Raw genomic sequence first — 15,863 nt, forward strand, 5'->3', positions numbered from 1 at the left:
GAGGTGGGCGGGAAAAGGGGGTGGAGAAAAAGGTAAGGGCTTCCCTGGTGGCTCAGCGGTAAAGAACGCGCCTGCAGTGCAGGAGACCTGGGTTCGATCCCTGAGTCGGGAAGATGCCCTGGAGAAGGAACTGGCAACCCACCCCAGTATCCTTGCCTGGGAAATTCCATGGACAGAGAAGCCTGGCGGGCTACCGTCCATGGGGTCGCAAAGACTCGGACACAGACTGAGTGACTCAACAACGACAAGAGAAACGGGAGGGACAGATGCTTCACTCCGCTTTTCAACCTGTGGGCAGTGGGGGGCCCGTGGCAAGCCGGGCTCCTCCTCCGTCTCCCCAAGCCGGCTGCTTTCCCACGGTTGGTCCATGCTGCGTGGCCCCTCCCACAGCTCCTTTCAATAAGCCAGTCTTGTCTTTCCAGGAAAAAGAAAATCTGGTTTTCTGATGAACTGGAGTCCTCGTTTTTCTATCCGCTCTGGAAAAGTGCGATTTTACAGTCCAGTCAAGACATTTTCATGAATATAGATGAAGACCCTCATTTCAGGAACTTATCTTATATTCTTTGCAAGAATCTTTTCTATTCTTTAGATAGTTTTTGCAGTAACGTTTCTCATCTGCTTTTTCTAAACTAGTAAAAGCTAGTTTTCTGGAACTAGGTTACAGACCGACTTTGGCCCATTTAACAAGGTCAGACTGTTTATTCTTGACAGAATTCTTTCCCACTGTAAAAAGGTACTTTTAAATGCCACATTCCAAGACCAGTGCCAGTAAACCACTGAAGCATATTTTCCCACAAGAACAGATACCATGTGCGGTCCCCACCTCACTGAAATCACCCTGCGTTACATAAGGTGCAGGGAGCTGTCAGCGTCCCTGAGGAATCTACCAGCCTCTCTCAGAAAACACGTCCCTACATCCAGAAGCATGCTGACCTTTAAAGAGGAATTCATCAAAATAAAAACGGGAAAGAAGAAAGGGAAGGATGGCTTAGAAATTAAAAAAAATTAAAAAAAAAAAAAGGTTAAACAGCAGAAGAGAAATCTTGTAACTTTAGATTAGTATCCAAACCTAGAAGTAGGAGAAGTTTTTATCCCTTCTTTTGGGCTTTTTATGGTTGAGTGGTTAAATTTACGGCCCCCACTTTTAGATTCTGCCAGCCTTCAAAATAAATATATGAGTGGTGCTGAGGTAAATTCTCCTACGCGTTCCCCTCCTTTCTGCTGGATGTTTCCCCGAGACCTGAAAGTAGGCTATTCCCCCACGGCCAGCGGCCAACTTTAGCATTCAAATTTATGAGTGACTTAAAAGTCATGTCCTTATGATGTGGGGTGTCACAACGTCACTTTCCCTGTGCTCCAACCTGCAGAGAAAAGGAAAACAAAGCGAGCAGCAAGAGGCACTGTTCAGCAGCCCAGGGAGCATCGCTGAGAAACACACTGGAAACATCAGCAATGAAGTCAACGCTACAGGAAAGAGAATCCAGCATAACAGAGCGACTGCATACAAGTCTGAGCTGAACTTTTGGAGACAGCTATACACATCCCACCTGCCAATGCAGGAGACACAGGAGACCTGGGTTCGCTCCCTGCGTCGGGAAGATCCCCTGCTGAAGGGCATGGGCCCCGACTCCAGTAGTCTTGCCTGGAGACTCCCACGGACAGAGGAGCCTGGTGGGCTACAGTCCACAGGCTCACAAAGAGTTGGGCACGACTGCAAGGAGATCCAACCAGTCCATTCTGAAGGAGATCAACCCTGGGATTTCTTTGGAAGGAATGATGCTAAAGCTGAAACTCCAGTACTTTGGCCACCTCATGCAAAGAGTTGACTCATTGGAAAAGACTCTGATGCTGGGACGGATTGGGGCCAGGAGGAGAAGGGGACGACCGAGGATGAGATGGCTGGATGGCATCACCGACTCCATGGACATGAGTCTGAGTGAACTCCGGGAGATGGTGATGGACAGGGAGGCCTGGCATGCTGGGATTCATGGGGTCGCAAAGAATCGGACACGACTGAGTGACTGAACTGAACTGAACTGAACTGAAGCAACTTGAACAGGCACACACCCACATACAGATTAACAGAAACACGTACTTATACTTCTCAAGAACCCAAGTGGACTAAATAAAATGACTAAAGGAAACAATAACACAGACATTTTCTACCCTTTCCTACAACATTATGGTTCCTTTAAGGATCCCCAAAGACCTTAACTCTTAATTTAAACACACCACACAGTAAATGTATCTGCACAAGTAGGGGAGGAGTAGGAAGCCTTGGGATCTCAAATAAGGAGGATGAAGCACGGTAATTATTTGAAGGTTAGGACTGGCTGCCTCAACACGTACTCGAAGTGTAACTGCTACTCCCTCAGAGCTCCAGTGACTGTCAGAGAGTGACGCAGGGGGCAACTGGGAAGAGTAGCTCAAAGCTGGGTTTAAAGTAAGCAACAAAGCTTTAGATGCTTATCAATGAAGAAGAACTAAAGAGCCTCCTGATGAAAGTAAAAGAGGAAGAGTGAAAAAGTTAGCTTAAAACTCAACAATCAGAAAACTACGATCATGGCATCTAGTCCCATCTCTTCATGGCAAATAGATGGGGAAACAATGGAACAGTGACAGACTGTATTTTTGGGGACTCCAAAATCACGGCAGATGGTGTGATTAAAAGACGCATGAAATTAAAAGATGCTCGCTCCTTGGAAGAAAAGCTATGACCAACCTAGACAACATATTAAAAAGCAGAGACATTACTTCGCCAACAAAGGTCCATCTAGTTAAAGCTATAGTTTTTCCAGTGGTCATGTATGACTGTGAGAATTGGACCATAAAGAAAGCTGAGCACCGAAGAATTGATGCTTTTGAACTATAGTGTTGGAGAAGACTCTTGAGAATCCCTTGGACAGCAAGGAGATCCAACCAGTCCATCCTAAAGGAATCAGTCCTGAATATTCATTGGAAGGACTGATGCTGAAGCTGAAACTCCAATACTCTGGCCACCTGATGTGAAGAACTGACTCATCTGAAAAGACCCTGATGCTGGGAAAGACTGAATGTGGGAGGAGAAGGGACGACAGAGGATGAGACGGTTGGATGGCATCACCGAGTCAATGGACATGAGTCTGAGTAAACTCTGGGAGCTGGTGATGGACAGGGAGGCCTGGCATGCTGCAGTCCATGGGGTCACAAAGAGTCAGACATGACTGAGCGACCAAACTGAACTGAATGATGATGCAATGGTCCCACCAGCAACATGGAAAAAGTCGAGTTGGAAATTTATTCACCAGTTCATCTGTGAAAACAGGGAGTTGTGAAAGAACTTAAATTTAAAGAGTAGTGAGAAATGATGGTGTTCAACAATAAGGAATATGTATTTATGAGCATGTGGTGATTGTAGGTGGGAGGGAGAGGATGGAGGGGTTGGTGATGGACAGGGAGGCCTGCTGTGCTGCAGTCCATGGGGTCACAAAGAGTTGGACACGATGGAGTGACTGAATTGAACTGAACTGAACACAGGAAAAACAGAAAACAACCCTCTGCGTGCCATGCTACTGCGTTGGAATTAATGCTTTAGACAATGGAGAATCATGAGGATTTGTTTCATTCATTCATCATGAGTTTATCATGTGCCTACCATGGGCCAGGAGGGCACTGTAGGAAACTCTGAAATAGTGCAACACAGCAGGCGAGTGAATAAAAACGGCAGTGTTCAAAGTAACAGAATTTCAGCGACACGTCTCAACTCAGGAACGTGTACTAGGAGACTAGCCAAGCCCAAGCGAACTCAAGATATTCCTATCTTTCCCCACCTTACAAGGGAGCAAGCAGCGGTATCTGCGGACACCAGAAGCGACATATCCTAAGAATTAGAAAGGCTGTAAAAATCCAAGTTATAGAGACATTGCTTTCTATTCAATTCTAAGGACTGAGTCTCATACTCTGTTGAAGGGACATGATAGGACGCTTGAGTTAAGGGAATTTAGGGGAGATGGAATAATCCCATTAAATGCAGTTTGACAGATGAGCCCCTGACCAACCACAGAAGGTGCATTCCCATAAGAATATTAAATGGAAGAGGCAAGGAAATTTTTCCAGCTTCTGGATCCCTAAGAAACCCTCTGTTTGCAAAACCTCTCTAAAGCACTTGGTCTCCAAAACGTTAAAACAATGGTTGGTCTTTACACTCAAACCTGGCCTCAAGCTTCTGAGATTTGGGCTTCCCCTGTGGCTCAGACAGTAAAAAATCTGCCTGCAATGCAGAAGACCAGGCTTTGATCCCTGGGTTGGGAAGATCCCCCAGAAAAAGGAATGGCAACCCACTCCAGTATTCCTGACTGGAGAATTCCATGGATAGAGGAGCCTGGTGGGCTACAGTCCATGGGGTCACAAAGAGTCAGACTCGACTGAGTGACTCACCTTTAAGCCATCATTCAACTTACTTCTGAGACTTGAATGGCATCACACAGGGTAGACACAGGCAGGATGCATGTAAATAACCAGGTGACAAGCAGACCCTGTCTATATCATACCTTGATGAGAGGGCCGAACAGATGTACGGAGGAAGCAAAACACCTCCCAGGCAGTAGCATTACAGTTAAACTGTTTTCGTCCAGAACTAATTCTCAGCAGTGATCGCTTATGAAGGAGCTGGAATTAGGCGAGTCAAATGAACGTCTATCTTTTACAAACAAGGAAAGCAGTCATCTGATGGACTGAGCAAGCACACTTGGTGCGATGCGACAGCTACCCGCACGCACACAGCAGGCACACCACGGCGGCATCCTGCACGGCGTGGAACACAGGCTCCTTCTTCAGGGAAGGTGCGCACCGTGGTCGACAGCATCTGCCTTTATTTACCCCACAGGCAGAGACTGCCCGTCAGATGGTAACTGGAAATGTGTTTGATTGCCACTGAGAAAGCGTAACGGAGGATCTGGCTGGCTTTGCATGTTTGTCTTGGCTCTGGCCTTTTCCACGTCCCCAGCCCTGGGAATCCTAAGGAAAAACGGGTCCTGTTCCCAAGCCGTGGTCACTGCCCCACTGTGCTCCACTTCCCTCGCTGGTGAAAGTGAAAATGAAAGCGGCACAAACGCTCCACTGTGAGCTGGAAACACACACTGGTGACTGGAGGCGTTCACAGAACAGACCTGGTTGTCTCTCGGCAAGCAGGGCGGCAAGCAGAGGTCGGACGGGGCGGGAGCCGCGGGAGCCTGGCGAGGTGTGTCCTGCCCTTTCGCCGAGGTGCCCTGGCGACAGGCTTTGGGTTTTTTCCATTATACTCGGTTCACGCCTTTGCCCTGATTTACTCAGTATGCACTGGCAGGCTTCGCAGGCTTCTGTGGGAGCAACTCGGCTGCCCAAGGAGGCACAGACCCTGCCAGGCCTCCATAGTAAATACAACACGCACGGAGAGGAAACAAGCATAAACAATCTATTTTCTCCTGTAAAAGATGACATTGTTCTCTGATCTTGGGTCCGGCTTCCCTTTGCCGGCTTGGTGGTGCCAGCTGTCGAGTGAGCTATCCCAAACAGACACGGACAAAATGAGCACAGACTGCAGGACGGGCACCTCCATGGGGCCTGCATCCAGGGAGGATGCTGGAGACCTCTCTGAGCATCTCCCATCCTGGAGGGCGTGAGCAGGCAGGGCTTCCCGGACCCGAGGGCCTTGCAGCATTCAGCCCCTCTCCTTTATTGCACTTATCTCTGTCTCTAGCTCTACACTCCTTGGCATGACTAACTGATTAAGATTTGCCTCCCCATTCTGAGCTCCATGAGAGCCAAGACCTCGTCCACTTCTGTTCCCCACGGTCCCTTGGATTCACCGACAGTGCTTGGCACGTGGAAAGCGATCAGTATCTGTTGACTGAATGTCACAACCCCATTAACTTTCTGCCCTAGGGTTATCAAAGAGTTTCTGAATCCACAAGGTTTCTTTAGTGTTTACTAAACGCTACCCACAGGCTTCTGAGGAGGCGCAAAGGACCTGCCTGACAAAGGAGAAGATGTAAGAGACTCAGAGTCGTTCCCTAGGTCGGGAAGACCCCCTGGAGGAGAGCGTGGCAACCCACTGTAGCATTCTTGCCTAGAGAATCCCATGGTCAGAGGAGCCTGGTGGACTGTACAGCCCATGGGGTCACAAAGAGTTGGATATGACTGAAGTGACTTGGTACTCATGCTCACACACAATTGCTACCCATGCAGGCACTGGAAGGGGAAACCACCAGAGGCATAAGAGAATGTAAGCAATTGGGTTTTTTCCGAATTCTTGTATTAAATAATTCTTGTGGAGTGATCTTAAATATGGCAATTTGGGGAGTCTTATCGGTTTCGTATAAAAAAAAAAATCCCCAAGTGAATTTTTGTAATCTGTATAACTATCAAAAAAGTCTTCCCATGTTTACTATTTAGTTGTTATCTTTTACTTCTACAGAGAGGAAGGTGCTTTCATAGGCATACATATGTCCTTTAATAGGAAAGATAATACAGAAAAAAGGAACTTTTGAGAAGGAGAATGTGATTCACTTAGTGAAAATTTTTATTAAGTCACTGAAGACAGAATATTCTCATTCTTCCATATGATGCAAAGTGGATTTTTTTCCTTCCAAACTATGTGTTAGGCACAGGCATTTGGAGGAAAAATGCTAATTCTCCCATTTGTCTAATGATTGGATAAAGGCTCCCCCAAAACACTGAAAAGGCACTGTCATAACTTACTGTTCACTGAAGAACAGAAATTGGTTTATGGCAGGCCAATTCTGGACTTCATCCCGGCATGGGAAGTTACTGATGCCCCAAAAGGAACGGGCTCATTTTAAGCTGCAGCCTTCTCTCTATCCACAGGTGGCATCATGGTGGCTGCCCTGGGGAGTGACTCACTCTAACTGCACAGATGTGGCAACTACGTCTGGATGTAAAAACATCAACCCTGGCGCTGCTCTGAACGGCCCTCAAAGCAGTCTCACACCATAGAGGGAGCATGATGTGTGCACTGCCATGACCAGGCACTTCGATGACTTTAAGGGAGCAGACGCACGCAAAAGAGTTGGACATGACTTAGTGACCGACCAACCAACCGTAATCTACTGAGAATGCAATAGCAATACGTCTTTAAAAATGTGTATGTCTTTAAATACATACATATGTCTTTAAATAGCATAATGTCTTTAAAAAAGTGTGGCAGAACACTCTCCAACATAAATCACAGCAAGATCCTCTATGAGCCACTCCCAGAGTAATGGAAATAAAAGCAAAGATAAACAAAAGCGACCTAACTAAGCTTAAAAGCTTTTGCACAATGAAGGAAACTACAAGCACGGCAAAAAGACAGCCCTCGGAATGGGAGAAAATAATAGTAAATGTAACAACTGACAAAGAATTAATCTCCAAAATATATAACCAGCTCATGCAGCTCAATACCAAAAAAACCAAACAACCCAATCAAAAAGCGGGCAAAAGAACTAAACAGACATTTCTCCAAAGAAGACATACAGACCGCTAATAAACACATGAAAAGATGCTCAACATCGCTCATTATTAGAGAAATGCAAATAAGGTACCATCTCACACGGGTCAGAATGGCCATCACCAAAAATTCTACAAGCAATAAATCCTGGAGAAGGTGTGGAGAAAAGGGAACCTGCTTATACTGTTGGTTGGAATGCAAACTGGTACAGCCACTATGGAGAACAGTGTGGAGATTCCTTAAAAAACTGGGAATGGAACTCTCACATGACCCAGCAATCCCACTGCTGGGCATACACACCAAGGAAACCAGAATTGAAAGAGACACGTGTACCCCAATGTTCATCACAGCACTGTTTACAACAGCTAGGACATGGAAGCAACCTAGATGTCCATCAGCAGACGAATGGATAAGAAAGCGGTGGTACATATACACAATGGAGTATTACTCAGCTATAAAAGGGAACACATTTGAGTCAGTTCTAACGAGGTAGATGAACCTGGAGCCTATTATACAGAGTGAAGTAAGCCAAAAAGAGAAAGACAAATAGTGTATGTTAATGCATATGCATGGAATTTAGAAAGATGGTACTGACGTTCCTACGTGCAGGGCAGCAAAGGAGACACGTGTGTAAAGGACAGAGTTTTGGACTCAGTGAGAGAAGGCGAGGGTAGTATGATTTGAGAGAACTGCGGTGAAATGTGTATTACCATATGTGAAACAGATGACCAATCTGAGTGTGTGCATGAAGCAGGGCACCCTATGCCGGTGCTCCAGGACAACCCAGAGGCGTAGGGTGGGGATGCAGGTGGGAGGGGGGTTCAGGATGGTGGGGGGAGGGGAGGGGAACATGCGTACCTGTGGCTGATTGATGTTGATGCATGGGAAACCCACCAAAATAAAGTAATTCTCCTCCAATTAAATTAATTAAAAACAAAACAAAAAGTCCATGTGTGCATGTGTGCTCAGTGTCATATGACTCTTTGAGACCCCGTGGCCTGTAGCCCACCAGGCTCCTCTGCCCATGGGATTCTCCAGGCAAGGATACCGGAGTGGGTTGCCATGCCCTGCTCCCGGGGAATCTTCCCAACCCAGGGATCGAACCCACGTCTCCTGTGTCTCCTGCACTGGCAGGCAGATTCTTTACCACTATGACACCTGGGAAGCCCTGAACATGTACATGCTTTAATTAAAAAATAATGATTGCTAAGAAATGCTGCCTTCTGCAGCTCATAATGGTTTTGAAATAGTAACATCATAGATCACCCCAACAAATATTCAATTTAAGAATCAAACAGTTGGAAATATTGCCAGAGTTACAAAAAAGTGACACAGAGACATTAACTGAACAAACGCTGTTGGAAAACGGTGCTGTGATGCAGGATCACCACAAAGAGCCTGTTTGTAAAACATGCAGCACCTGCTAAGTGCAACAGGGCGAGGCGCAATAAAATGAGGTATGCCTGTATTCTTGAAATCCGTCTGCCACAAGATGATATATAACCGCACGGGGCATGACTCGTACAGGTCACTCACGCACAGTGGAAAGAAGCGCTCTCTGACCTGTTCTCTGGCTTTCCATAAATGCAGTTATTCCAATACAGGTCATCGAATTTGATTTTCAGGTTTCAGAAACAGTTCTTCACCAGGCTCTGAGTATAATGGGCCCCACTCCTCTTCACCTCCCCAGCTCCTCCCTGCAGAACAAGAGGCCTCATATATGTGTTTACGGCCACCCCTATCTGCGTGTCCCCATCCTGCCCAACGTCTGCAAGCTCCTGCCCCTTAGACGTGTGGTGGCCTGATGTGCTTTTAGGAAGAAGAGAAGAGCCTGCGTGATTCCCATTCCATAACTCCAAAGCCTTGCGTTTGGCTGGCTGAGTGTGGGGGTCTCAGACTCTGAGAGGTACCTGGATTCTGTCCTCATCAAGGGAGGTGTGGCTAGAGCAGGGCCACCTCCGCCAAATTGTGAAACCCAGGCCAGGGGACCCTCCTGCCTGGTTCTAAGGTCTTCACTGTAGCCATCCACATCTTGATTCTGTACCATTTACAGAAACAAGTATAAACCACTTTTCCCTTTGAGGTTACATGTGCATACCTGATTGTACACTAAACAGCAAGACCCAAATTTTTCCTAAGACACCTTTGTGTCATGGGGAAGGCACCCAGTTAAGGGCACTTTATTGTTGTTGAGTTACTAAGTCGTGTCTGACGCTTTCAACCCCTTAGACTGTGGAAGGCAATGGCAACCCACTCCAGTACTCTTGCCGGGAAGGTCCCATGGACGGAGGAGCCTGGTAGGCTGCAGTCCATGGGATCGCTAGGAGTCGGACACGACTTCACTTTCACTTTCATGCATTGGAGAAGGAAATGGCAACCCACTCCAGTATCCTTGACTGGAGAATCCCAGGGACGGGGGAGCCGGGTGGGCTGCCATCTATGGGGTCGCACAGAGTCAGACACGACTGAAGCGACTTAGCAGCTTACTAGCAGACTGTAGCCCACCAGGCTCCTCTGTCCATGAGATTTCCCAGGCAAGAATACTGAAGTGGGTTGTCATTTCCACCTCCAGGGTACCTTCCTGACCCAAGGATCGAATTCGAGTCTCCTGCATTGGCAGGCAGATTCTTTACCACTGAACCACCAGGGTAGCCTCCTCCTTATCAGATGAAGACAAGCCAAACCAGATGGCTTGGCCCTATGTTACTCCAACTTCAGCCACAACTAGAGTCCAGACTTATGACTGTCCTAAATTAATTTCTACCCCAAAGGCCAACTCCTCTAAGGAACTTACAGCTTGATAAACAAAATCCCTAAATAATTACGAACAAGACAGTAAACAGTCTTACAAAAGGCATTAATAAGATGTTTCTTTGGAAGTAATGCAGGAGGAAGGTGGGATTAATTTCTGCAGGGGGTACCAAAAGGGGAAATCTGAGTCAGGCTTTGGAACAGAAGTAATATATTAGCGTTTCTCATGGTTGTAAAATGTCAGTTTCGAATCAGTTAACTTGTAATTTCTTTAACATTCCACAAATCAAGTTGATTCCCAGTTCCTGTATGACATAACCCACTAAAATATGCATATTTCCAGGAAGTGGAATGTACTCTTTTTCTTTTTGAGAAAAAAAATAAAAACAAACCTCAAAATACCAGTTCAGTCTGAAAAAAACAATTCCAAGTCTACATGTCACCATATGTATGTAAACCAATGTATCACTACAGAAATGGATTTTCCCTTAAAAAGAAAAATATCAAACAGTAGGAAAAAATTTAATGTAGCATTCTACAGGAATCATACTCTTTATTCTTAACATTAAATTTCAGCTATTACTGTTTCAAGTAAAATCTCAATTTGTTCCAGTGTCTTTTCTGATTGCTAATCCTTTTTATTTTATGTCACGTAAGAATTATTTTATGTCACATAAGAAGTATAGAGTATACAGTACAAGCTAGATACTGAAAAATCAGGTATTTATGATTGCCTTTCCCCTTTTCTGTATGAAATCATTTGTCTCCATTTTCCTGTCTGAACATATCAACTTTCAGTGAGAATGGAATGTTAATTGGTGTTATGCACAAGCTGGGCTATCATTCCTCAAATTTAAGAAGAAGGAAAAAAAAAAAATCAAAACAAACCCAACTGGGTTTCCTGTTTTTATTTACGGTTTTCAGTGCCCCGTTGAGGGGGGATTAAAATAAAGTGGCTCAGTTATGGCTCATCCTTCCTTCAATTAATCTACCCAAGGAGACCAGTTCCTTCCATCATCTGTCCAGATCGCAAAGCCTATTCAAGCTTCTCCCCAGGGCCCCGAAACAACATACAAAACTACTTCCTAGGGAAGCCGCAGCCTACCTCACCCTTCCAACTGGGGAAACACACAGACTCAGCCCTTTGTGGTGCGATTATATAAGCATACAAGGGCGCACTTGACACCACCCAAATCGGAGATGTGGCCTTTAAACACCATTTTGTGCCCACTCTTCTCAAAAGTGACAGTGCGTGTTGGGCAAACAGGAAACAAGAATGCTTATCTCTCAACAGTGGTGACGCATTCAAAGGAATCCTCTGTAGAAAAACTCTCTTGCCCTAGGTACAGTATAGAACACTGGGAAACCACGTGATCTGACGTGTACCAGGTTCTAGGATCTGTATTTCGGGGATGAGGAAGCAGAATATTTTTGCAAATTGAGTGTGTTTATAAGGCAAGTTCTCTCCGAGAATTTCCAACTCCCCTCCTGAATTTCTACTTCTCAGCTGGGGCATTACTGGAATTTGCAGAGGCAATTCTTTGTTAAGCAGAATATTAGCCACCTTGCAGCTGCCTCCAGCCCCAAGTTGTTACGATGACCAAAGATGCCGTCATACATTTCTCAACCACGTTTCCCCTCCCACCTCCCTCCAGCGCCACCCTTGACTGAGAACCACTGTGAGGCTAAAAGATGGACGATACGGTAATATACATGTTTCAATGCTATTCCCTCAAATCATCCCGCCCTCACCTTCCCCCACAGAGTCCAAAAGAGACTTTATATCTGCATCTCTTTTGCTGTCTCACATATAGGGTCGTCGTTACCATCTTGAAACATGTATATTACCATATGTGAACCAGATCACCAGTCCAAGTTCAATGCATGAAGCAGGGCACTCAGAGCTGTGCACTGGGCCAACCCAGAGGGATGGGATGGGCAGGGAGGTGGGAGCGGGCTTCGGGATGGGGTGGGCAGGGAGGTGGGAGCGGGCTTCGGGATGGGGTGGGCAGGGAGGTGGGAGCGGGCTTCGGGATGGGGTGGGCAGGGAGGTGGGAGCGGGCTTCGGGATGGGGGACACGTGTGCGCCCGTGGCTGATTCATGTCAATATATGGCAAAAACCACCACAATACTGTACAGTTATTAGCCTCTGATTAAAATAAATTAATTAATTTTTTAAAAAGATGGATAATACCTAGACAATGGCCTATTGACCCATGAAGATTCTTTTACTTAAGGCTTCATCTAAAGCTTTGAGGGCAATGTTAGTAGTGTTCATGGAACCAAAAGGATTCTCCGAGTCCACACCCTCACATCCGTGTCCTGCCCCGAATAAGTAGCCCAGCAAAGGGACATTCCCTGGCTTAAAAAAAAAAAAAATCTATGCATGAATTCACTGTATGTAAAACAGGCCCTTCAAAGACAAGGGTTTATCAGCGCTTACTTCCAGGCTCCTGTTGTATATTTTGAGTGCATTTTCACCAAAATTCATCTCGGAAACAATGAACTACGTTAACAGAAACAGAAGCTAACCAAAGCCAGCGGCTATTATGGTTTTTATGAGACAAAAAACCCAGATTACAACTGTCCATCTTCGCCAAAATAGAGCCTGTGGGTCTGCGCTTGTGTTTCGGCTTGGAGGAAGGCACCTCGCAGCGGGGTGGTGCTGCCTGTTCGTGGATCATCCAAGTTCACTGTAAATTCAATCTCTTCTTCACGGTCGACACCACAGCCTCACAGGAGTGCTTTCACACACCTGTGCAGGTACCTGGCTGTTTCTCAGACTAGGATAGGGATATGTTCTTGGCACTCTCTCCTCCCTGACCTTGAGCTGTGTCTCCCCAGACACTACATATGCAGCTCTGAAAACAGTGGTTATGGCAAAAAGCCATATGGCAAAACCATTGGGAAACTTGTAACTGATTCCTTTCTAGTGGCTAAGAAGCAACGGTCTATTTCTGCAATGGGTTCTGTCCACAACAAGCCCAGCCCGGATGTGTATGCAGTTGTAAGCAGAACACTCTCTTCCTACCATATAAAAAGTGCAAAGACATTCTGTCCACAAACTGACCACGGGCAGTAATAACATTAGGGGCCTGGAATGGGGGCAGTCTGTCATTCCAAAGAGGAAAATGACGTTGAAGGAAAAAACAGTGCTTTCTCACTCACCACTGAGGTAAGAGCCATCTGAAAACTGTAGATGCGAGCAAGGCCGAAGTCAGCCAGCTTTATTTGTCCACTGCTGGTCACCAGAATGTTCTGTGGTTTTAGATCACGATGCACCACTCGGTGAGAATGAAGAAAGTCCAGGCCTCGGAGAAGCTGAAACATCATATCCTAAATAAAACAGAAAAACAAAGTCAATCAATCGCCAAAAGAGAAATTCAACATGCTGCACTCTCAGTACTTAGAATAGTGTTTGGCACATACAAAGCATTTGATAAATACCTGCTGAATGAATGAATCTGTCCCCCTTTCTACGGCTCTACTCTCCCATGCTCAATATTACCACAAAAAGTGTCACTCTCCACCCATATTTTATTAATGAAAGGATGATTTAAAAAATAATTTCAGGGACTTCCCCAGTGGTCCAGTGGCTAACACTGCACGCCCAGTGCAGGGAGCTCAGGTTCGATCCCTGGTCAGGGAACTAGATCCCACGTGCCACAATTAAAATGTTCACATGCCTCAACTAAAGATCCCCTGTGCTGCAGCTAAGGCCTGGCGAAGCCAAATAAATATTAAAAAAAAAAAGTTTCAGATGACATAGGAAATATTCTGGAAGGGTATATGCCAAGCTGGTGTCCAGGGTTAACTGTGGGGAGAGAAAGTAGTTGGCAAGAGAGGGATATTTTTCACTTCACATACTTTTATACGATTTAACACATGATTTCAACAATTAAAATCCAGTAAACAATGACAACAGCAATAGTAGTTCTTAATATTTTTATAGCACCTATTATTCAGCAGTCACTATGTGTCAAGTACTGCTTTAGTAATTCACTTAATCCATACCACAGTTCAGTTCAGTTCAGTTCAGTTGCTCAGTCGTGTCCGACGCTTTGCAACCCCATGTATCGCAGCACACCAGGCCTCCCTGTCCATCACCACCTCCCGGAGTTCACTCAGACTCATGTCCATCGAGTCCGTGATGCCATCCAGCCATCTCATCCTCTGTCATCCCCTTCTCCTCCTGCTCCCAATCCCTCCCAGAATCAGAGTCTTTTCGAATGAGTCAACTCTTCACATGAGCTGGCCAAAGTACTGGAGTTTCAGCTTTAGCATCATTCCTTCCAAAGAAATCCCAGGGTTGATCTCCTTCAGAATGGACTGGTTGGATCTCCTTGCAGTCCAAGGGACTCTCGAGAGTCTTCTCCAACACCACAGTTCAAAAGCATCAATTCTTCGGCACTCAGCCTTCTTCACAGTCCAACTCTCACATCCATACATGACCACAGGAAAAACCATAGCCTTGACTACACGGACCTTAGTTGGCAAAGTAATGTCTCTGCTTTTGAATATGCTATCTAGGTTGGTCATAACTTTTCTTTCAAGGAGTAAGCGTCTTTTAACTTCATGGCTGCAGTCACCATCTGCAGTGATTCTGGAGCCCCCAAAAATAAAGTCTGACACTGTTTCCACTGTTTCCCCATCTACTTTGAGCAGTTTTATGAAGACCTACAAGACCTTTTAGAACTAACACCCCAAAAAGATGTCCTTTTCATTATAGGGGACTGGAATGCAAAAGTAGGAAGTCAAGAAACACCTGGAGTAACAGGCAAATTTGGCCTTGCAATGCGGAATGAAGCAGGGCAAAGACTAATAGAGTTTTGCCAAGAAAATGCACTGGTCATAGCAAACACCCTCTTCCAACAACACAAGAGAAGACTCTACACATGGACATCACCAGATGGTCAACACCGAAATCAGATTGATTATATTCTTTGCAGCCAAAGATGGAGAAGCTCTATACAGTCAACAAAAACAAGACCAGGAGCTGACTGTGGCTCAGACCATGAACTTCTTATTACCAAACTCAGACTCAACTTGAAGAAAGTAGGGAAAACCACTAGACCATTCAGTTATGACCTAAATCAAATCCCTTATGATTATACAGTGGAAGTGAGAAATAGATTTAAGGGCCTAGATCTGATAGATAGAGTGCCTGATGAACTATGGAATGAGGTTCGTGACATTGTACAGGAGACAGGGATCAAGGCCATCCCCATGGAAAAGAAAAGCAAAAAAGCAAAATGACTGTCTGGAGAGGCCTTTCAAATAGCTGTGAAAAGAAGAGAGGCAAAAAGCAAAGGAGAAAAGGAAAGATATAAGCATCTGAATGCAGAGTTCCAAAGAATAGCAAGAAGAGATAAGAAAGCCTTCTTCAGCGATCAATGCAAAGAAATAGAGGAAAACAACAGAATGGGAAAGACTAGAGATCTCTTCAAGAAAATGAGAGATACCAAGGGAACATTCATGCAAAGATGGGCTCAATAAAGGACAGAAATGGTATGGACTTAACAGAAGCAGAAGATATTAAGAAGACGTGGCAAGAATACACGGAAGAACTGTACAAAAAAGATCTTCATGACCTGGATAATCACAATGATGTGATCACTAATCTAGAGCCAGACATCTTAGAATGTG

The 15,863-nt window shown here is 45.5% G+C and overlaps 1 protein-coding gene across 1 annotated transcript in view; it reads right to left on the bottom strand.

Annotated features, from left to right (window-relative positions):
* CDK6 (cyclin dependent kinase 6) overlaps positions 1–15,863 on the bottom strand; it is a 253,809-nt gene that overhangs the window by 118,134 nt on the left and 119,812 nt on the right. Inside the window, exon 3 of the mRNA XM_068973118.1 lies at positions 13,386–13,553. Coding sequence (XP_068829219.1) covers positions 13,386–13,553 — 168 coding nt within the window. The remainder of the gene's footprint in view (positions 1–13,385; positions 13,554–15,863) is intronic.

Source organism: Capricornis sumatraensis, chromosome 5 (genome assembly GCF_032405125.1).
Source record: "Capricornis sumatraensis isolate serow.1 chromosome 5, serow.2, whole genome shotgun sequence".
Lineage (NCBI taxonomy): Eukaryota > Metazoa > Chordata > Mammalia > Artiodactyla > Bovidae > Capricornis > Capricornis sumatraensis.